At 44.5% G+C, this 22,163-nt stretch overlaps 1 protein-coding gene across 1 annotated transcript in view; it reads right to left on the bottom strand.

The window, feature by feature from the left end:
• Positions 1-22,163, bottom strand: part of LOC131188537 (rabphilin-3A-like) — a 289,054-nt gene that overhangs the window by 114,596 nt on the left and 152,295 nt on the right. Inside the window, exon 12 of the mRNA XM_058163849.1 lies at positions 7,017-7,091. Within this exon, the coding sequence (XP_058019832.1) occupies positions 7,017-7,091 (75 nt within the window). The remainder of the gene's footprint in view (positions 1-7,016; positions 7,092-22,163) is intronic.

The raw sequence follows: 22,163 nt of genomic DNA, 5'->3' as shown, positions 1-22,163 counted from the left end.
CAGCCTCCAGAGGGCCTCTGAGGGGGAGGAAGGCCATTTTTGCCCTAGAAAGGCTCTGGAGCCTAGGGAGAGCAAAAAAACGGGCCTTCTAGTCCCACCATGTCATTGCGTGCCAAAAGTGTGGGAGCATGGGGGGGTGTCGCGTGTGCATGGGCCGGGGGGCTGGGCACATTGAATTATGGGTGTGGGCATGCGCACGACCCTCCCCGTGCACACACACACACCCCGCTTTTGGCACACAACGGCAAAAAGGTAGCCATCAGTGTACTATAACAAGGGCTTTATGAAAATCTTAAGTATTCATTTTACGTATTCAATTCATGCTTATACTTATATATATTATTTAATATGCATATTGACAAAATAAATAGATAGATAGATAGATAGATAGATAGATAGATAGATAGATAGATAGATAGATAGATAGATGATCTTTCCTGGCTCCCCCATAGCCATGTCTTTATTAACACTCCCCAAAATAAAAGATTACAGGTAGTTCTCGACTTATGACGGTTTCTATAATGACCTTTCAAACTTACAACAGCGCCGAAAAGAGCAACTTCGGACTGATGCTCACACTTACGACCGTTGTAGCATCTCTGCGACCAGGTCATCAAAAATGAGACTCTTGGCAAGTGACTCGTATGTATGACGGTTGCAGTGTCCCAGGGACACCTGATCCCCTTTTTGTGACTTTCTGATGAGCCAAAGTCAACGGGGAACCCAGATTCACTTAACAGCCGGGTGACTCACTTATCAACCGCTTAAGTGATTCGCTTAACAACTTTGGCAAGAAAGGTCGCAAAATGGAGCCAAGCTCACTGACCAAATGTCTCACTTAATGATGGAAATCTGGGGCTCAATTGTGGTCATACATCAAGGACTACCCGGGCACGCCAGTGGCCAAGTGTCTGAATTTTGACCACATGGGTTGTAAGTGTGAAAAATCAGTTGTAAGTCACTTTTTTCAGTGCTGTTGCAACTTCAAATGGTCACTAAAAGAATACATGTCGAAAGCTATCTACACATACCACGTGTTTAAGTTATTTTTTAATGAGTGGAACAACTTGCCTCCAGAAGTTGTAAATGCTCCAACACTGGAAGTTTTTAAGAAGAGGTTGGATAACCATTTGTCTGAAGTGGTGTTGGGTTTCCTGCCTAAAGCAGGGGGTTGGACTAGAAGACCTCCAAGGCCCCTTCAAACTCTGTTATTCTATTCTATTCTATTCTATTCTATTCTATTCTTAATAAAGATTCTATTCTATTCTATTCTATTCTATTCTATTCTTAATAAAGATTCTATTCTATTCTTAATAAAGATTCTATTCTATTCTTAAAAAAGATTCTATTCTATTCTGTTCTTAATAAAGATTCTATTCTATTCTATTCTATTCTATTCTATTCTATTCTATTCTATTCTTAATAAAGATTCTATTCTATTCTATTCTTAAAAAAGATTCTATTCTATTCTATTCTGTTCTTAATAAAGATTCTATTCTATTCTATTCTATTCTTAATAAAGATTCTATTCTATTCTATTCTGTTCTATTCTATTCTTAATAAAGATTCTATTCTATTCTATTCTTAATAAAGATTCTATTCTATTCTATTCTGTTCTATTCTATTCTATTCTTAATAAAGATTCTATTCTATTCTATTCTATTCTTAATAAAGATTCTATTCTATTCTATTCTTAAAAAAGATTCTATTCTATTCTATTCTGTTCTTAATAAAGATTCTATTCTATTCTATTCTAATCTATTCTATTCTATTCTTAATAAAGATTCTATTCTATTCTATTCTATTCTTAATAAAGATTCTATTCTATTCTATTCTTAAAAAAGATTCTATTCTATTCTATTCTGTTCTTAATAAAGATTCTATTCTATTCTATTCTAATCTATTCTATTCTATTCTTAATAAAGATTCTATTCTATTCTATTCTTAATAAAGATTCTATTCTATTCTATTCTATTCTTAATAAAGATTCTATTCTATTCTATTCTGTTCTATTCTATTCTATTCTTAATAAAGATTCTATTCTATTCTATTCTTAATAAAGATTCTATTCTATTCTATTCTGTTCTATTCTATTCTATTCTTAATAAAGATTCTATTCTATTCTATTCTTAATAAAGATTCTATTCTATTCTAATCTATTCTATTCTATTCTATTCTATTCTATTCTTAATAAAGATTCTATTCTATTCTATTCTTAATAAAGATTCTATTCTATTCTATTCTGTTCTTAATAAAGATTCTATTCTATTCTATTCTATTCTATTCTTAATAAAGATTCTATTCTATTCTATTCTATTCTATTCTATTCTATTCTATTCTATTCTATTCTATTCTATTGCTATTGCTATTGCTATTTCTATTGCTATTGCTATTCTTATGCTATGCTATTCCATTCGTTTGTGTTTGTTAAATTTATTTGCTGCCTACCTATTATCTCTTGAAATCCTCCCCAAGGTTGGATTAAATTAATGAGCAATCAAAATTCCCTTAAAGTCATGCCGAAAAAGGGCAGGAGCGCACACATTTTAAACAGACAGGCGATTGTTCACAATGCAACAACTAATTAAAACGAGGAGATTCAAGAGGCCTGCTTAATTTGGATATCCTTCTCCACTCACCCGTGCAAATTGTATTTCTTTCTCTCTTTTTTTTTCTAATATACGGTATAATTCATATTCTGCTCTTCCTCCTGAAGGATGGCACTGAATTGGTAAGCACCACAACCAGCTCGAATTTGTGGTCCCACAGGAAATAGCACAACAGCATTCTTCTGACTTGATACCTTTGTGACTAGATTCCACCCAAAATCATCTTCATTTAACGACCCCGTAACCCCTTGCGGGGTGGAATCTGGGCAATTGAATGGAGCTAGCAGAATGTTTTAATGGCCGGATGCCTTTCCTGACGCCAATGCGGAGTTTTGTTCGGCAGATATATTCTCATTGTGCCCAGAGAGAAAAATATCTGCCTCTACCTAGGATCGAACTCAAAGCCTCCGGATTGTGAGGCGAGAGCTCCACTTCTAGGTCACCCCGCCAGTCCTGATTCCCCCCGCAAATAAATCAAGAAAAATCCCTCATGAAGGCTCAATATTTCACCTCAGATCAAGGGAGATCTTCAGCAAAATCCCCGAATTTATCTGGACGCCGTAATTTCGATCTGGCCAATTCTGAAGGGGTAATTTTTGAAAATTGATTTTAATCTGGGGAATGAAGGATTCAACCAGGATAGCAGAAATCCTGATCTACTACAGGTAGTCCTCGACTTCCGACCACAACTAAGCCCAAAATCCCTGTTGCTAAGTGAGACGTTTGTGAAGCCTCATTTTACGACCTTTCTTGCCACAGGTTTGCCTCGTGGCTTTTGCCTCCTTTTACGACTGTTCTTTGTCACCCTTGTTAAATGGATCGCTGCTGTCGTTAAGTGGGTCACAGGGTTGTGAAGTGAATCGGGCTTCCCCACGGACTTGGCTTGTCAGACGGTCGCCAAAGGGGATCAGGCGACCCTGGGACACTGCGACCCGTCATAAATATGAGCCCGTTGCCAAGCGTCCGAATTTCGATCACGTGACCATGGGGACGGTAAGTGTGAAAAACAGTCATAGGTCACTTTTTTTTTTCAGTGCTGTGGTAACTTTGAACGGTCACTAAACAAACTGTTGTAAGTTGAGGACGATCTGGTACTGGTAACTGCTGAAGTATTTTTTTTTAAATGTTGGTTTGATGTTAGCTAGACTAGGGGTCTCCAACCTTGGCCACTTTAAGCCTGGAGGACTTCAACTCCCAGAATCCCCCAGCCAGCAAAGCTGGCTGGGGATTCTGGGAGTTGAAGTTCTCCAGGCTTAAAGTGGCCAAGGTTGGAGACCCCTGAGCTAGACGGCCTGAACATTAGAGTCACAACAGTCGAGTTGGAAGGGACCTTGGAGGTTTGGCAGCCATCTCCAGGAGAGCTTTTTATCAGGTTGGCCTGATCCGCCAGTTGCGCCCCTTCCTGGACCGGGATGCCCTATGCACGGTCACTCATACTCTCGTTACCTCTCGCCTGGACTACTGCAATGCTCTCTACATGGGGCTCCCCTTGAAGAGCACCCGGAGATTTCAGCTAGTCCAGAATGCGGCTGCGCGGGTTATTGAGGGAGCGGTTCGGCGCTCCCACGTAACACCTATCCTGCGCAGACTGCACTGGCTACCTGTTGTTTTCCGGGTGCGCTTCAAGGTATTGGTTACCACCTTTAAAGCGCTCCATGGCTTAGGACTGGGTTATTTACGGGACCGCCTACTGCCGGCCTCTATCTCCCAACGTCCAGTGCGTTCCCACAGAGAGGGACTCCTCAGGGTGCCGTCGGCCAAACAATGTCGACTGGCGGCCCCCAGGGGGAGGGCCTTCTCTGTGGGGGCTCCTACCCTGTGGAACGAGCTTCCCCTCGGACTTCGACAACTACCTGACCTTAGGACCTTTCGCCGCGAACTTAAAACTTATTTATTTCATATGGCTGGACTGGCCTGATTTTAAATCTTAAATTTTAATTGTGGGTTTTAAATTTTTGTAATTTTTATGGGGTATAATGGAATTTAAAATTTACTGGCATCTTGAATCAGTTTTTTAAGGATTGTTTTAATTGGTTGTTTGTTGTTGTTTGTACTTTATTGGCCTGTTCACCGCCCTGAGTCCTTCGGGAGAAGGGCGGTATACAAATTAAAATATTATTATTATTATTATTATTATTATTATTATTATTATTATTATTATTATTATTATTATTATTATTATTATTATCTAGTCCAACCCCCTGCTCACACAGGAGACCTACACAAGGGATTCGAACCGCCGAACTGCCGACCTTTCTGAACGACAGGCTCAGCATCTTAGCCAGTGAGCCACCTAGCCAGACCATGGACTAGTGACAATGGACCCCATCCGAATTTTTAGACAGCCCCCCCTCCCCCCCCTTCAAGACCCCCTGACGTGAAAACCGTGGGACACTCAAAAGGTCTCTTTCTTTTGGTTTCTATATAATATTTCTAACTTTGGCCCCAAAACCTCAGCCCAAAAAAAAAAAGGGGGAGATCCATCCAAAAGGTTCTTCTTTCTTAGGTGTATTTCCAAGGCGGAGCAGAGAGAAATTCAAAAGGACAAGGGGTCTCTCAAGGCCATCTAGTCCATCCCCTGTTCAATCTCCCACGAGCTCCTTCGGTTACGATTTTCCACAAAGGCAAAAATTCAGCCCATCCCTCCCTAATTTAAGCCAGTCATGCAGTCCCCTCGTTTCCTTCCTCCTTCCTCTTTCTCTGTTCTTCTCCTCTGCTACCGTTTCTTTTCTCTTTCTCCTATCTTCCCTCCCTCCTTTCTTCCTATCCTTCCTCCTTTCCTCCCTCCCTTCTTTCTCATTCCCATCTTCTTCCTTCCTCCCTCTCCCTCCCTCCTTCCTCCGTCTCCTTTCTCATCTCCTTCCTTCCTTCCTCCTTTCCTCCCTCCCTTCTTTCTCCTTCCCATCTTCTCCCTGCCTCCCTCCCTCCCATCTCTCATTCCTCCTTTCTTCTTTCTCATTCCCATCTCCTCCTTTTTCCCTCCTTCCTTCTTTCTCTCTTTTCCTCCCTCCCTCCCTGTCTCCTTCTTTCACATCTCCTTCCTTCCTCCTTCCTTCTTCTCATCTCCTCCTGCCTCCCCCCTCCATCTCTCATTTCTCCCTTCCTTCTTTCTCATTCCCATCTCCTTCCTTCCTCCCTCCCTCTCCCTCCCTCCTTCCTCCCACTCCTTCCTCTCTCCCTTCCTGTCTTCTTCTTTCCCATCTCCTCCCTGCCTCCCTCCCTCCTTCCGCCCTTCCTTCTTTCTCATTCCCATCTCCTCCCTTCTTTCCCTTCTTCCTTCTTTCTCATTCCCGTCTTATTCCTCTCTCCCTCTCCTTCTTTCCTTCCTTCCACTCTTTCCTCCCTCTCCTTCTTTCCCATCTCCTTCCTTCTTTCCCTTCTTCCTTCTTTCACGTTCCCATCTTATTCCTCCCTCCTCTCCCTCCTTCCTTCCTCCCTCCTCCCTCCCTCCCTCCTTCTTTCCCATTTCCTTCCTCCCTCCCTGTCTCCTTCTTTCCCGTCTCCTCCCTTCCTCCCTCCTTCCCTCCCTCCCTCCTTCCTCTTTTCCTCCTTTCTCATTCCCATCTCCTCCCTCCCTCCCTCCCTCCCTTTCTTCTGTAGGAATTTAGCACCCACCCCCCTCCTAGAAGAATGAAATATTTCAGAAAATATTTAAAAAGGCAGAATATATTTCCTTGGATGAGAAATGGAGAAACATGTTTTAAAGACAAAGCAGCTCCCTGCAACTTCCTGGCACCCCCCACCTTTGTCAATGGGCCATTAAAGCCTCAGCCAAGCTCACTCATTTCCCCCCACCTTTGTCAATGGGTCAGAGGTAGAAACTCATTCTCCCCACCTTTGTCAATGGACCATCATTTGCAACACAATAGAACAGAAACTCACCACATGGCAAGGCTCAGGCAAGCTTGAGGGACAACCTACAATGTTAACTAAGACCCCTAGACCACCTGGGACTTTGACAACCGATCAGGATACTCTTCCTGTGCCCCAGAAAGTTCAAAGCTCAGAAAAAGCATAAAGCCAGGGAGCACACAGGATCTCAGCCCCTTTTCTGTTCAGGAACTCAAGCCATGTGATCCTGACCACCATTAAACCATCTTTCCAAGCAGCCTCCATGTTTCCAGTGTCTTTGTCCCCACTTGGAACTGAACCCAGATGGATATTTCTTCCAACACTTCCTTCCCCTTCCCATGTCTCCCGTCCTCTCATTTATGTTTTCCAAGCAACCCTTCCTCGTACAGCATCCTTCGCACCCACCACCCTCTGGTCCTGACCTCCAATTTGCTCTCGAGGATGCCTGGATTAAGAAGAGCGGCAGCCGACAACACCTAGCCAATGCCTTTCCTAGAAAAATAGCTCCAGCCAAGCGTCCCACCCGTCTAAATAAAAGAGTGGGACTCTTCGCACCTTGCTGGCTCCAGGGAGTAAGTGCAATTTCACGTATGGATCAGCCAGCCCATTATGGTCCATCGGCTTCAGGCCCTGAAAAGAAAGAGACAAAAAACAAGATTATAAAAGAGGGAAATTCCAGCTGCTATCAACCTGAAAGGGGAGGGGGGGGAAAGCACACACACACACACATATATACACACACCCACACACACCCGTCCTCTTTGTTATTCAGAGCCTGTGGTGTCTCCACCTGATTTATTCCAGGCAAAACCAATTTATCCACTCCTGTTTACACAACGCATTTGTGTCTGTCTTAATGATTATGCCAGCCGCCCTCCTAGAGCAGGCTGTGATCATGCCAAGGGGGAGTCGATTAAACGCCCGACTTTCTCACGGGTCCTGGGCTCGAGATAGGTTGAAACAGAGCCGGGGCACAAAATCCCAACTCAATGCTGGAATTGGGTAGGTCTAGTTTCATGCAAAGAAGGGCTAGGGCAGTGGTTCTCAACCTTTATAGTGCTGCGACCCCTTTAATACAATTCCCCATGATGTGGCGACCCCTTTAATACAATTCCCCATGATGTGGTGACCCCCAACCATAAAATTATTTTCGTTTTGAATTTATCGCGCCTGAAGCCCTATTGGCTAGCGATCTGAACTGCTTGCGATTGCCTTGAGGACGGAGGCATTAAAGCGGAGATTCCTCCCCTATTAAGTTTATCACGCCTGAAGCCAGATTAGGCTAGCGATTGGGAGTGATTGCAGCTGGCTTGAGAGGGAGACATCAGAGCAAAGATTTCTCTCTTTTTTAATTCATCGCGCCTGAAGCCGAATTCGGCTAGCGATTTGAAGAGCCTGCAGCTGGCTTGTGGAGTCAACCATTGGAGCGCGATTCTTCAACTCGCAAGTATACTTCCCATATTTCCGATGGTCTAAGGTGACCCCTGGCAAATCGTCATTCGACCCCCAACGGGGTCCCGACCCACAGGTTGAGAACCGCTGGGCTAGGGGGTGACATGATAGCAGCCTTCCAATATCTCAGGGGCTGCCCCAAAGAAGAGGGAGTCAAGCTCTTCTCCAAAGCAGGGGTCTCCAACCTTGGCCACTTTTAAGACCTGTGGACTTCAGCTCCCAGAATTCCTCAGCCATCTGAGCTGCTGAGGAATTCTGGGAGTTGAAGTCCACAGGTCTTAAAAGTGGTCAAGGTTGCGAGACCCCTGCTCCAAAGCACCTGAAGGCAGGACAAGAAGCAACGGGTGGAAACTCATCAAGGAGACAAGCAACCTGGAATTAAGATTAATACAATTGAGCGCTGTTATGTTCTGGAAGTAACGGGGCTGGAGACCAGGGGAGTGACAACAGCTCTTTAATATATGGTGAACCCAGCAACAGGCTGGGGGAAAAACCTCTCCTTTTATACAGTTCTGCTGGAGGCTTCGTCCAATCAGCAACGTGCTGATTTCCCGCTCAAATATTTAAAGGTACAAACATGAATACATAACACTCCTCCCCTCCCAGAAAACACTTTGCCTCTATTTACATTTTATTTACATGTTATTATTCGACGTAGTCACGCAAATAACCTGGGCGTCTCCTAGTTCTTTCAGACCTGCGCGGTTCAGTTCTGGGTGGTGTTTTGAGCTGGTCGGAGGGGCTGTTTTCTCCTCCCAGCTCTTTCTCTAGGCCAACGGGCCCTGGATTACTTGCAGACTCTTTTTCTTGGCCATCCGGCCTTGGATTACTTTTGTAATTTTCCCTGCCGATTCCCTCGGGAACCTGATGGCGTCGCTGGACCTCCGGGACCTCAGCTAAGTCTTGTGCCTCTGGGTTATGGTCAGCTGTGGGTTCAAATAAGGATTGGTCACTATCTGTCTCGTTTGGTTCGGGTTGTTCTGTTATTCGTTTCCTTATCTGATCTATGTGGCGCCTCCATACTCGGTTGTCTTGTAATTCGACCAAGTATGACTTTGGACCGGTCGCTTTTATGATTTGCCCTGCGAGCCAGCTTGGGCCGTCCCCATAGTTGCGGGCCCACACTCTGTCGCCTATACCCATTCCTCTCGTTTTTTCTATTTCCCCCTGGTAACCCTCTGGTGTGTAATGGGGATTCAAACGGTCAAGTGGGCACCGGAGCTTCCGTCCCATCAATAGTTCGGCTGGGCTTCTGCCTGTAGCAGTGCTTGGGGTTCTGTGCTGAATGGCCAGAAAGAAATCTACTTTTGCTTGCCAGTCTCCTGGCTTGAGTCTGGACAATGCCTCCTTAGCGCTCCGGACGGAACGCTCTGCAAGGCCATTCGACGCAGGGTGGAAAGGCGCGGAGAGGGCATGGCGGATGCCCTCCTCTGCCAAGTATTCCTCAAACTGGGCTGCCGTGAATTGCGGGCCGTTGTCGGACACCAGAGTGTCAGGCAACCCGTGGGTTGCGAATAGGTGGCGCAGGGCTGCGATTACTGCCTCGGCCGTAGTGGATTTCATAAGTATGATTTCTAACCATTTAGAGAATGCGTCGACAACCACTAGGAAGGTTTGGCCGTGGAAAGGCCCAGCAAAATCAATGTGGATTCTTGACCAGGGCCCTTGGGGTTTTTCCCATTCCCTGACTGGGGCCGTTGGTGGTAGGGGTCTGGACTCTTGGCAAGCCTGGCATTTCCCTACCCTCTCAGCAATTTCTGAATCCATGAGTGGCCACTACATAGCTTCTTGCTAGCCCCTTCATCCTTACGATCCCTGGGTGACCCTCGTGGAGGAGGTCCAATACCTTTCCCCTTAATTTATCCGGGATTACCACACGATCACCCCATAATAGGCACCCCCCTTGAGCCGAGAGCTCATCACGCTTTTTTACAAATTCCTTAAACCTTTCGCCCGGCGCAGCGGGCCACCCTCTTTGTACCCATCCGAGTACAGTCCTTATCACAATGTCGGTATGATGCCGAGCCACCTCCTTAGAGGTGACTGGGCCTGAGTCAAGAGTCAATCAGCAGGACAGGCGTCCCGGGTGGGGTCTTGATCGCCTCTGGTAGTGGGCATCTGCTTAAAGCGTCCGCATGCCCCACTTCTTTTCCTGGCCGATGCTGCAGCTTGTACGAATAAGCGGCTAAGAAAATAGTCCATCGAGTCAATCGTGGCGAAAGTGCCACAGGCGTTGGGCGGTCTCCTGCCAGTATTCCTAACAGCGGTCTGTGGTCAGTCACAATTTCAAAATCCCGCCCAAATACATATTCGTGGAATTTTTTCACCCCTGACACAATTGCTAGCGCTTCTTTATCTAACTGGCTATAGTTCCTCTCTGGGGGGGACATTGTTCTAGAGTAGAAGGCTATAGGGGCTTCTGTGCCGTTTGGAAGTCTGTGGCTGTCTGTCTGCTGTATGTATGGATTGGAGGGGTTTGAAATGGCTAATGTTGCAGCTGCGGTCTGGCTTCTGGTCCTTGGTCGTGCTTCCTGATCAGTGTGGGTTTGGGTCTGCTTTCTGGGTGGATGTGTGGTGATGACATCCTGTGTGGACCTCGTGAGTGTGGGTCTGGTGTCATTCCTCGTGTTAGGGACTCGTTTGTCAATAAGGGCGGGTTTCCAAATGGCTGGTAGGCGGGAGGTATCATCTCGTTTGTTCATGCTGTGTGGGCGTTTTTCTATCTCGATTGCTTCTCTGATTATTCTGTTGTTAAAGTGTTCAGTTTTGGCGATAGTTCTGGTCTTTTTAAAGTCAATATCGTGTCCTGTGGCTTTAAGGTGTTGGACCAGGAAAGAAGTTGGTTCCTCTTTTTTGACTGAGTTCTTGTGTTCTTCAATGCGTGCACTTATTCTTCTGTTGGTTTGTCCAATGTATGTGGTGGGGCAGGCGGTGCATGGGATTTCATATACTCCTTGATTTTCTAACTCAATTTTGTCTTTGGGGTTTCTTAGGATGGTGGATATTTTTTGGTTTGTGCAGAATGCTGTCTTGATGTTGTGTTTGTGGAGGATCTTGCTGATTCTGTCTGTGGTGCCTTTTATATATGGGAGGAGGGCTGTGCCGTTTTCTTGTTCTCTGTCTTGGATTATAGTGGGGGGTTCTTTTTGGATTAGTTTGGTAATCTTATTTCTCTGGAATCCATTGGATGTTAGTACGTTTGTGAGAGTGTGTAGTTCGGTTTTTAGGTGTTGTTCGTCAGCTAAGTGTTTTGTTCTAGAGATGAGTGTCTTGGCTACGGAGTTGATCTGTGCTGGGTGGTGGTGTGAGCGTGCGTGCAGATAGCGGTTTGTGTGTGTTTTCTTCTGGTAGATGGTGTGTCCTAGGGAGCCATTGGGTTTCTTGTAGACTAAGACATCTAGGAAGGGAAGTTGGTTGTTAACTTCTGTTTCCATGGTGAACTGTATTTTGGGGTGTAGGCTATTGAGGTGTGTGAGGAAGTTGTCAAGTTTTTCTTTCCCGTGTGGCCAGATTATGAAGGTGTCGTCTACATATCTGAGCCAGAGTTTGGGTTTGTGATCAGATTTTTCTAGTGCTTGGGTTTCAAAGTGTTCCATGTAGAGGTTGGCAATGACAGGTGAGAGGGGTGATCCCATGGGTGCTCCTTCTATTTGTTTGTATTTTTGTCCGTTATAGATGAAGTATGTGTTGGATAGGCAGTGGTTGGTCAGATCTAGGATGTGCTTGGGGGGGTTATATTTGTTTTGGATAGCTGTCAAGGCTTCTTTGATTGGCACTTGGGTGAAGAGGGATATGACATCAAAGCTCACAAGTAGGTCGTTGGGCTGTAGGTTTTGTTTCTTTATGATCTCTATGAACTGGAATGAGTTTTTTAAAAAAAGACACCAGCATAATAATCCTACCAGCAGACAAGGGCAATGCCACGGTGATTATGAACACATCTGACTACCAAACCAAATTAACCAACCTACTCCAAGACCCTGCATACAAGCCCCTAAAAACAGACCCCACCACCTACCTAGAAAAAACCACTAGATCCAAAATAAAAGCCTCCCCCATCAGCGAAGAAATCCAACAAAGAATCATTCCCAGAGAGAAATCATCCAGATGTCCTAAGCTTTACGGCCTCCCCAAGATACACAAAGAAGGAACCCCACTCAGACCCATAGTCAGCTCCATAGGCTCACCTCTACAAAACCTAGCCAAATTTCTCGCTAAACAACTACAGCCCTATGCAGAATCCATCGCCTCACACGTAAAAAACTTAATATATTTGTTTTCTGAGGTTTTCGCGGGTGTTTGTATGTAGGTCTTTGGTTATTCGGGTTTTCTCCCGCGTAAAATTGGAAGTGTCTTGGCGACGTTTCGACGAAGTCTCATTTGTCATCTTCAGGCTTCAGCTTCGTGCTTCTGGGAGCAATGTGTGATTGCAGCTGTTTCTTTCTTTTTAACTGCTAGTGGGGGTTTGAACTGATTGGGTGGGAGCTTGGCTATGCTCTGATTGGATGGGGGTTTTTTTGTGCTCTGATTGGCTGGGGGTGTGTCCTGTTTGGGTGGGGGCTTGGTTGTGCTCAGATTAATCTGAGTTGCAGGGGGATTTGAGCTGGTGGGTTGCATTGCTGTTGTTTGGCTTCGTGTTTGTCGAAGGTCCACACAGGTACACAGGTCCACACAGGTACACAGGTCCACGAGGTCCACACAGGATGTCACCACCACACATCCACCCAGAAAGCAGACCCAAACCCACACTGATCAGGAAGCACGACCAAGGACCAGAAGCCAGACCGCAGCTGCAACATTAGCCATTTCAAACCCCTCCAACCCATATATACAGCAGACAGACACCCACTATGAAGATGTAGCACGACCACAAACATGAAGCCAAACAACAGCAATGCAGCTCACCAGCTCAAATCCCCCTGCAACTCAGGCTAATCTGAGCACAACCAAGCCCCCACCAACACAGGACACACCCCCATCCAATCAGAGCACAAAAAAACCCCATCCAATCAGAGCACAGCCAAGCTCCCACCCAATCAGTTCAAACCCCCACTAGCAGTTAAAAAGGAAGAAACAGCTGCAATCACACATTGCTCCCAGAAACGTTGCCAAGACACTTCCAATTTTACGCGGGAGAAAACCCGAATAACCAAAGACCTACATATATATATATATAGGAAGAAGAAAAGAATTGGATATAACAAAAGGAAACAATAGGACAGGAATGGTAGGCACGCTTGTGCTCTTATGCATGCCCCTTACAGACCTCTTAGGAATGGGGTGAGGTCAATGGTAGATAGTTTTTGGTTGAAGCTTTGGGGATTTTGGGAAGAGACCACAGAGTCAGGTAGTGCATTCCAGGCATTAACAACTCTGTTACTGAAGTCATATTTTCTGCAATCAAGATTGGAGCGGTTAACATTAAGCTTAAATCTGCTGTGTGCTCGTGTATTGTTGCAATTGAAGCTGAAGTAGTCTTCGACAAGAAGGACATTGTAATAGATGATATTATGAGTTAAACTCAGGTCATGTCGAAGGCGGCGTAGTTCTAAATTTTCTAAACCCAAGATTTCAAGTCTGGTGGCATAAGGTATTTTGTTGTATTCAGAGGAGTGGAGAACTCTTCTTGTAAAATATTTCTGGACACGTTCAATTGTATTGATGTCAGAAATGTGGTATGGGTTCCAGACAGTCGAGCTGTATTCAAGAATTGGTCTAGCAAATGTTTTATATGCTCTGGTTAGTAGTGTAGTGTTTCTGGAGAAGAAGCTGCACAAGATTAGGTTTAAAGCCTTTTTTGTGATGTAGTTGCAGTGGGCTTTGGCACTTAGATCATTTGATATGAAAACTCCAAGGTCTTTAACAGGGTTAGTTAAAGTTAAAGATTTATAGTCAGGCAAGAGAAACCAAATGTACAGGAAGAGATTAGGAAAAACCTGGCTCAATAGCAGTAACTGCAAGAGGGATCTTGGAGTCCTAGTGGACAATTCATTTAAATATGAGCCAGCCGTGTGCAGCAGCTGCCAAAAAAGCCAATACAGTTCTGGGCTGCATAAACAGAGGGATAGAATCAGAATCAAAATAGAGCTGGAAGGTTTTCTAGTCCAACCCCCATGCTCAAGCAGGAGATCCTATAACAGGGGTCTGCAAACTTGGCTCTTTTAAGACTTGTGGACTTCAACTCCCAGAGTTCCTCAGCCAGCTTTGCTGGGAGTTGAAGTCCTCAAGACTTAAAAGAGCCAAGTTTGCAGACTCCTACCCTATACTATTTCAGTCAGGTCCGGTCTCTTCTTAAAAACCTCCACTGATGAAGCACCCACAGCTTCTGGTGGCAAGCTGTTCCACTGGTTAATTGCCCTCGCTGTTAGGAAGTTTCTCCTTAATTCCAGGATTGCTTCTCTCCTTGATGAGTTCCCGCCCATTGCTTCTTGTCTTGCCTTCAGGTGCTGTGGAAAATAGGTTGGGGCAGCCCCTCAGAGAAGAATTAGGGGTGACATGTTGGCGGTCTTTCAATATTTGAGGGGCGGCCACAAAGAAGAGGGGGATCAAACCAGAGGTGAAATCCAGCAGGTTCTGGAGAACCGGCAGCGGAAATTTTGAGCAGTTCGGAGAACCGGCAAATACCACCTCTGGCTGGCCGCAGAGTGGGGTGGGAAGGGAGATTTTGCAGTATCCTTCCCCTGTCTTGCCCGTCAACCACGCCAACCAAACCACGCCCACAGAACTGGTATTTTAAAAAAAATTGGATTTCCACCACTGGATTAAATTATTCTCCAAAGCATTGGAGAGTAGGACAAGAAACAATGGTTGGAAACTCATCAACCTAGCAAACTTCCTGACAGTGACGACAATTAACCAGTGGAACAGCTTGCCACCAGAAGCTGTGTGTGCTCCATCACTGGAGGCTTTTAAGAAGAGACTGGACAGGCACTTAACCGTATCTGAAATAGTATAGGTTCTCCTGCTTAAGCAGTGGACTGGACTAGAAGACCTCCAAGGTCCCTTCCAGCTCTATTCTATTCTAAATACTGGAAGACTGCTATCATATCCCACCCCTCGTCCTTCTTTTCTCTAGACTAGCCAAACCCAAATCCTGCAACCGTTCTTCATATATTTTAGTCTCCAGGACTTTCATCATCCTAGCTGCTCTTCTTTGCAGTTCTTCCAAAGTCTCAACATCTTTTTTTTTGCAATGTGGTGACCAGAATTGGATGCAAATATTCCCAGGTGTGGCCTTAACTCAACCTTATATTATATAATATAACAACAGAGTTGGAAGGGACCTTGGAGGCCTTCTAGTCCAACCCCCTGCCCAGGCAGGAAACCCTACACCATCTCAGTCAGATGGTTATCCAACATTTTCTTAAAAATTTCCAGTGTTGGAGCATTCACAACTTCTGCAGGCAAGTTGTTCCACTGATTGATTGTTTTAACTGTCAGGAAATTTCTCCTTAGTTCTAAGTTGCTTCTCTCCTTGATTAGTTTCCACCCATTGCTTCTTGTTCTACCCTCAGGTGCTTTGGAGAATAGCTTGACTCCCTCTTCTTTGTGGCAACCCCTGAGATATTGGAACACAGCTATCATGTCTCCCCTAGTCCTTCTTTTTATTAAACTAGACATACCCAGTTCCTGCAACCGTTCTTCATATGTTTTAGCCTCCAGTCCCCTATATAACCTTTATAAAGCGCTACTAATTATTTTTAACTGTTATTTTATTCTGTATTTATATGTATTTTTATTTGCCTGTGAACCGCCCTGAGTCCCTAGGGAGATAGGGCGGTATATAAATATGATAAATAAATAAATAAATAAATAAATAAATAAATAATACTTTACGTGAATTTGATTCGGTGCCTCTGTTTATACAACCAAGGATTCCATTCCCTTTTTTTTTTTTTTGGCTGAAACAGAATTCACACCCCAGTTATTGTTCTGGATGCAATTTTTCCCTTCGTTCCAACTCTGCAGTTAATTCCTCACTTAAATCAGGGGACGGATTACAGGGATCTTTGATGTGTGATCACTATGTTTGCACAAGCCTACACTTTTTGGCGCCACCGTCGTCGCCGACGGCCAACAGAGAAAAACATACCTGGTTTGCAATTCCCAAACTCTCCTGGAACAATTTGCAAACAATACTTCCCGAACTTAGGAATCTCCTGTTTTTAGGCTGTCAAAGGGCCGCAGTGTGGCTCAGGCTGTAAGAAGCCTGTTATTAAAGCCTGTTATTAAAACACAGCTGCCTGCAATTACTGCAGGTTCTAGTCCCACCAGGTCCAAGGTTGACTCAGCCTTCCATCCTTTATAAGGTAGGTAAAATGAGGACCCAGATTGTTGGGGGCAATAAGTTGACTTTGTAAATATACAAATAGAATGAGACTATTGCCTTACACACTGTAAGCCGCCCTGAGTCTTCGGAGAAGGGCGGGATATAAATGTAAATAAATAAATTTAAAAAAAGGCTCTGGGACAGGGGTCAGCAACCTTTTTTTATTATTATTATTTGCATTTATATCCCGCCCTTCTCCGAAGACTCAGGGCGGCTTACACTATGTCAAGCAGTAGTCTTCATCCATTTGTATATTATATACAAAGTCAACTTATTGCTCCTTATAAAGGATGGAAGGCTGAGTCAACCTTGGGCCTGGTGGGACTTGAACCCGCAGTAATTGCAAGCAGCTGCTGTTAATAACAGACTGCATTAGTCTGTTGAGCCACCAGAGGCCCTCCTTAAACACTCAAAGAGTCATTTTGGTAGGGCCGTGGTAGCTCAGGCTGGTAAGAAGCCTGTTATTAGAACACATCAGCCTGCAATTACTGCAGGTTCAAGCCCGGCCCAAGGTTGACTCAGCCTTCCATCCTTTATAAGGTAGGTAAAATGAGGACCCAGATTGTTGGGGGGCCAATAAGTTGACTTTGTAAATATACAAATAGAATGAGACTATTGCCTTATACACTGTAAGCCACCCTGAGTCTTCGGAGAAGGCGGGATATAAATGTAAATAAATAAATTTAAAAAGGCTCTGGGACAGGGGTCAGCAACCTTTTTATTATTATTGCATTTATATCCGCTCGAAGACTCAGGGCGGCTTACACTATGTCAAGCAGTAGTCTTCATCCATTTGTATATTATATACAAAGTCAACTTATTGCCCCCAACAATCTGGGTCCTCATTTTACCTACCTTATAAAGGATGGAAGGCTGAGTCAACCTTGGGCCTGGTGGGACTTGAACCCGCAGTAATTGCAAGCAGCTGCTGTTAATAACAGACTGCATTAGTCTGTTGAGCCACCAGAGGCCCTCCTTAAACACTCAAAGAGTCATTTTGGTAGGGCCGTGGTAGCTCAGGCTGGTAAGAAGCCTGTTATTAGAACACATCAGCCTGCAATTACTGCAGGTTCAAGCCCGGCCCAAGGTTGACTCAGCCTTCCATCCTTTATAAGGTAGGTAAAATGAGGACCCAGATTGTTGGGGGGGCAATAAGTTGACTTTGTAAATATACAAATAGAATGAGACTATTGCCTTATACACTGTAAGCCGCCCTGAGTCTTCGGAGAAGGGCGGGATATAAATGTAAATAAAATAAAAAAATAAAAATAAAAAATTTGGACCCGTTTCCCACAGGAAAAAAAAAACACCGGGAGCCAGAAAGGTCCTAACCTCCTATTCAATTTTGGAGACGACCAGTTTCCCCCACCCACCAAACAGTCTCTTCCTAGAGCGGCGTCCTTTTTCCTCTTACCTGTCCTAACCGAAAGCCCGATCAATTGTGGAACCGACCGGAAAACCCGCCCCTTGTCAAAGTCTCTCCTCCTGGCACGCCGCGCTTCCCCCCCTAATCAGAAGTTCCACTCAAAACTGTGGCGCCGACAGGGAGCTGCAGCAGAGAGATGAAAGAGCCACATGCGGCTCCAGAGCCACAGGTTGCCGACTCCTGCTCTGGGGGCTCAAAAATAAATCTTGACCAGGAGTTCTTACATTTAGGAAAGAAAAACCAAATGTACAGGTACAGTATAGGTCAGGGGTCTCCAACCTTAGTCCCTTTAAGACTTCAACTCCCAGAGTCCCTCAGCCAGCAAAGCAAAGTTCACAAGTCTTAAAGGGACCAAGGTTGGAGATCCTTGGTATAGGTGGTAGAATAGAATAGAATTTTTATTGGCCAAGTGTGATTGGACACACAAGGAATTTGTCTTGGTGCATATGCTCTCAGTGTACATAAAAGAAAAGATACGTTCATCAAGGTACAACATTTACAACACAATTGATGGTCAATATATCAATATAAATCATAAGGATTGCCAGCAACAAGTTATAGTCATACAGTCATAAATGGAAAGAGATTGGTGATGGGAACTATGAGAAGATTAATAGTAGTGCAGATTCAGTAAATAGTCTGACAGTGTTGATGGAATTATTTGTTTAGCAGAGTGATGGCCTTCGGGAAAAAACTGTTCTTGTGTCTATTGTTCTGGTGTGCAGTGCTCTATAGCGTCGTTTTGAGGGTAGGAGTTGAAACAGTTTATGTCCAGGATGCGAGGGATCTGCAGATATTTTCACGGCCCTCTTCTTGATTCGTGCAGTATACAGGTCCTCAATGGAAGGCAGGTTGGTAGCAATTATTTTTTCTGCAGTTCTAATTATCCTCTGAAGTCTGTGTTTTTCTTGTTGGGTTGCAGAACCGAACCAGACAGTTATAGAGGTGCAAATGACAGACTCAATAATTCCTCTATAGAACTGAATCAGCAGCTCCTTGGGCAGTTTGAGCTTACCTGGTACCTGGCTCAATAGTAGTAACTGCGAGAGGGATCTTGGAGTCCTAGTGGACAATCATTTAAGTATGAGCCAGCCGTGTGCTGCAGCTGCCAAAAGAGCCAATGCAATCCTAGGCTGCATTAACAGAGGGGTAGAATCGAGATCACGCCAAGTGTTAATACCATTTTGAAAAGCTTTAGCAAGGCCACACTTGGAATACTGCATCCAGTTTTGGTCGCCAGGATGTAAAAAACGTTGAGACTCTGGAAAGAGTGCAGAGAAGAGCAACTAAGAGGATTAGGGGACTGAAGGCTAAAAGATATAAGGAACGGTTGCTGGAATTGGGTATGTCTAGTTTAATGAAAAGAAGGACTAGGGGAGACATGATAGCAGTGTTCCAGTATCTCAGAGGCTGTCCCAAAGAAGAGGGAGTCAAGCTATTCTCCAAAGCACCTGAGGGTAGAACAAGAAGCAACAGGTGGAAACTAATCAAGGAGAGAAGCAACTTAGAACTAAGGAGGAATTTCCTGACAGTTAGAACAATTAATCAGTGGAACAACTTGCCTCCAGAAGTTGTAAATGCTTTCAAAAAGAGATTGGACAGCTATTTGTCCGGTATGATCTAGGGCTGGAGGATTTGGTTTTGGCTAGTCTAGAGAAAAGAAGGACTAGGGAGGACATAATAGCAGTTTGAGGGGCTGCCAAAAAGAAGAAGGGGGGAGTCAACTTATTTTCCAAAGCACCTGAAGGCAGGACAAGAAGCAACGGATGGAAACATTATACTCTATATAATTTTACTAAACTATACTACTAATTCTAATTAGAATTTCTAATTGCCTTCCATTGAGGACCTGTATACTGCACGAATCAAGAAGAGGGCCGTGAAAATATTTGCAGATCCCTCGCATCCTGGACATAAACTGTTTCAACTCCTACCCTCAAAACGACGCTATAGAGCACTGCACACCAGAACAACTAGACACAAGAATAGTTTTTTCCCGAAGGCCATCACTCTGCTAAACAAATAATTCCCTGAACACTGTCAGACTATTTACTGAATCTGCACTACTATTAATCGTTTCATAGTTCCCATCACCAATCTCTTTCCACTTATGACTGTATGACTATAACTTGTTGCTGGCAATCCTTATGATTTATATTGATATATTGACCATCAATTGTGTTGTAAATGTTGTACCTTGATGAACGTATCTTTTCTTTTATGTACACTGAGAGCATCTGCACCAAGACAAATTCCTTGTGTGTCCAATCACACTTGGCCAATAAAAATTCTATTCTATTCTATTCTATTCTAATTCTTACTAATTCTACTATCTGTTATTTCCCCCTTTTTTCCTATTTTCGACCCAATTATACCATTTCTCCCGTATGACATAAAAAACCCGAATCCCTCCGTCCTTTCAGTTCAAGTTTCTGTTCATCTCGGCGCAATCCAAATATTTTTCTAATTATTCACTTAGTGGGCGAGTTCCCTTTCTATTCCACTCATCTAAGGCGCTTCTGAAAAGCCGGTCCTGCCAAATTCCTCCGGATCGTTTTGCACGCAGAAACGCCGCCCGGCCGCCCTCCCGCAAACTTCTGCATTGAAATTCTGCGCACACCGGCAGGAGAACACGGCGGCTGATTTCCATTCCAGATGTTCAGGTTAAGTTCTTCCCCCACCACGCAATGTCTCGGCGGTGAAAGCGAAAGCTTCCCGGCAAAGCCAGCTTTTGATGAAGCATTCAGGAAGGCGAGAATAAAGCTTTTTCAACCCCTGTCGCATTGCCGAAAGCATTAAAACCATCAGGCGCCAGCTCTGGCTTTTCAGATCCGTGTCTTTTTCCCCGCGGGATAATTCGGCTGGATCCCCCTTGAATGAAACTGTCCAAGCGGGGGGGTGGGGGGTGGGCATCTGAGTCACACCGATTTTCTTTAAACACACACCTACACAAAGACAGCAGCGCCCATGTGCCGCCGCGCGCACGGGCAGGCCTGGCATAATAGCCCCTGGCTGTGGCATTCACAAGGCAAAGCAGAAAGAATTCATGAACCGTCAATCTGGAATTGAAGAGAAACTGAGGCTTGGCTAAAAACCATGCAAGGAAGCCTCAACTTACAACCAGAACTTACATTCAGCCGGTTCGGGCCGGTTCTCCCGAACAGATAGCGGAAATCGTGGGTTCCATTGTTCTCACTGTCAGAAAATTTCTCCTTAGTTCTAAGTTGCTTCTCTCCTTCATCAGTTTCCACCCATTGCTTCTTGTCCTGCCTTCAGGTGCTTTGGAAAATAGCTTGACTCCCTCTTCTTTGGGGCAACCCCTGAGATATTGGAAGACTGCTATCCTGTCTCCCCTAGTCCTTTTTTTTATTAAACTAGACATACCCAGTTCCTGCAACCGTTCTTCATATGTTTTAGCCTTCAGTCCCCTCATCATCTTTTTTGCTCTTCTCTGCACTCTTTCTAGTGTCTCAACATCTTTTTTATATCGTGGCGACCAACACTGGATGCCGTATTCCAAGTGTGGCCTTACCAAGGCATTATAAAGTGGCACTAACACTTCACGTGATCTTGATTCTATCCTTCTGTTGATGCAGCCCAGAACTGTGTTGGCTTTTTTGGCAGCTGCTGCACACGGCTGGCTCATATTTAAGCGATTTTCCACTAGGACTCCAAGATCCCTCTCACAGTTACTACTATTGAGCAAGGTACCACATATACGGTACCTGTGCATTTCAGTTTTCTTGCCTAAATGTAGAAACTCACATTTTTCACCCACTGAAATTCATTTTGTTAGATAGCGCCCAATGTTCAAGTCTGTCAAGATCCTTCTGTATCTTGAGCCTATCTTCTGGAGTGTTGGCTATTCCTGCCAGCTTGGTGTCATCTGCAAATTTGATGAGTTCCCCATCTATCCCCTCGTCCAAGTCATTGATGGAGATGTTGAAGAGTCCTGGGCCTAAAACAGAGCCTTGGGGTACTCCACTGCATACTTCCCTCCATGTGGATGTAGTTCCATTGAGGGCTACATGTTGAGAACAAACAGAACAAACCAAACAAAGGGGAAAAAAACCCACAATATCATAGAAATAAAGAGGGAATAAAAGGAGAAGTTTCTGATTTCCTTTTTCCACAAATTCAAGGGTGATTTTATGTATTTGTTTGTCTGTTTGTTCATTAAATATTTATGTCGCCCACCAGGTGATTCTGGGCGGATATAAAGTTATCTCTATGGTCACCAAAAAAAAAAAAGCTCCATTTTTTTTTCTATTATCCATTATTTTTTCCCTAGTTATCAAAACCACAAACCGCAAACCGCTCTTAAGCAGCTTCCGGTCAGTCATCAATTTAAACCTTGTCTTTCCTCTCTAATCCCTGGGTCTCCAAACCTGGCAGCTTTAAGACTTGTGGACTTCAACTCCCAGAATTCCTCAGCCAGCAAAGCAAAGCTGGCTGGGGAATTCTGGGAGTTGAAGTCCACAAGTCTTAAAGTTGC

Source organism: Ahaetulla prasina, chromosome 1 (assembly GCF_028640845.1).
Source record: "Ahaetulla prasina isolate Xishuangbanna chromosome 1, ASM2864084v1, whole genome shotgun sequence".
Classification (NCBI taxonomy): Eukaryota; Metazoa; Chordata; class Lepidosauria; order Squamata; family Colubridae; genus Ahaetulla; species Ahaetulla prasina.
The sequence above is the reverse complement of the archived record's forward strand: the minus strand, read 5'-3'. Positions and strand labels throughout refer to the sequence as shown.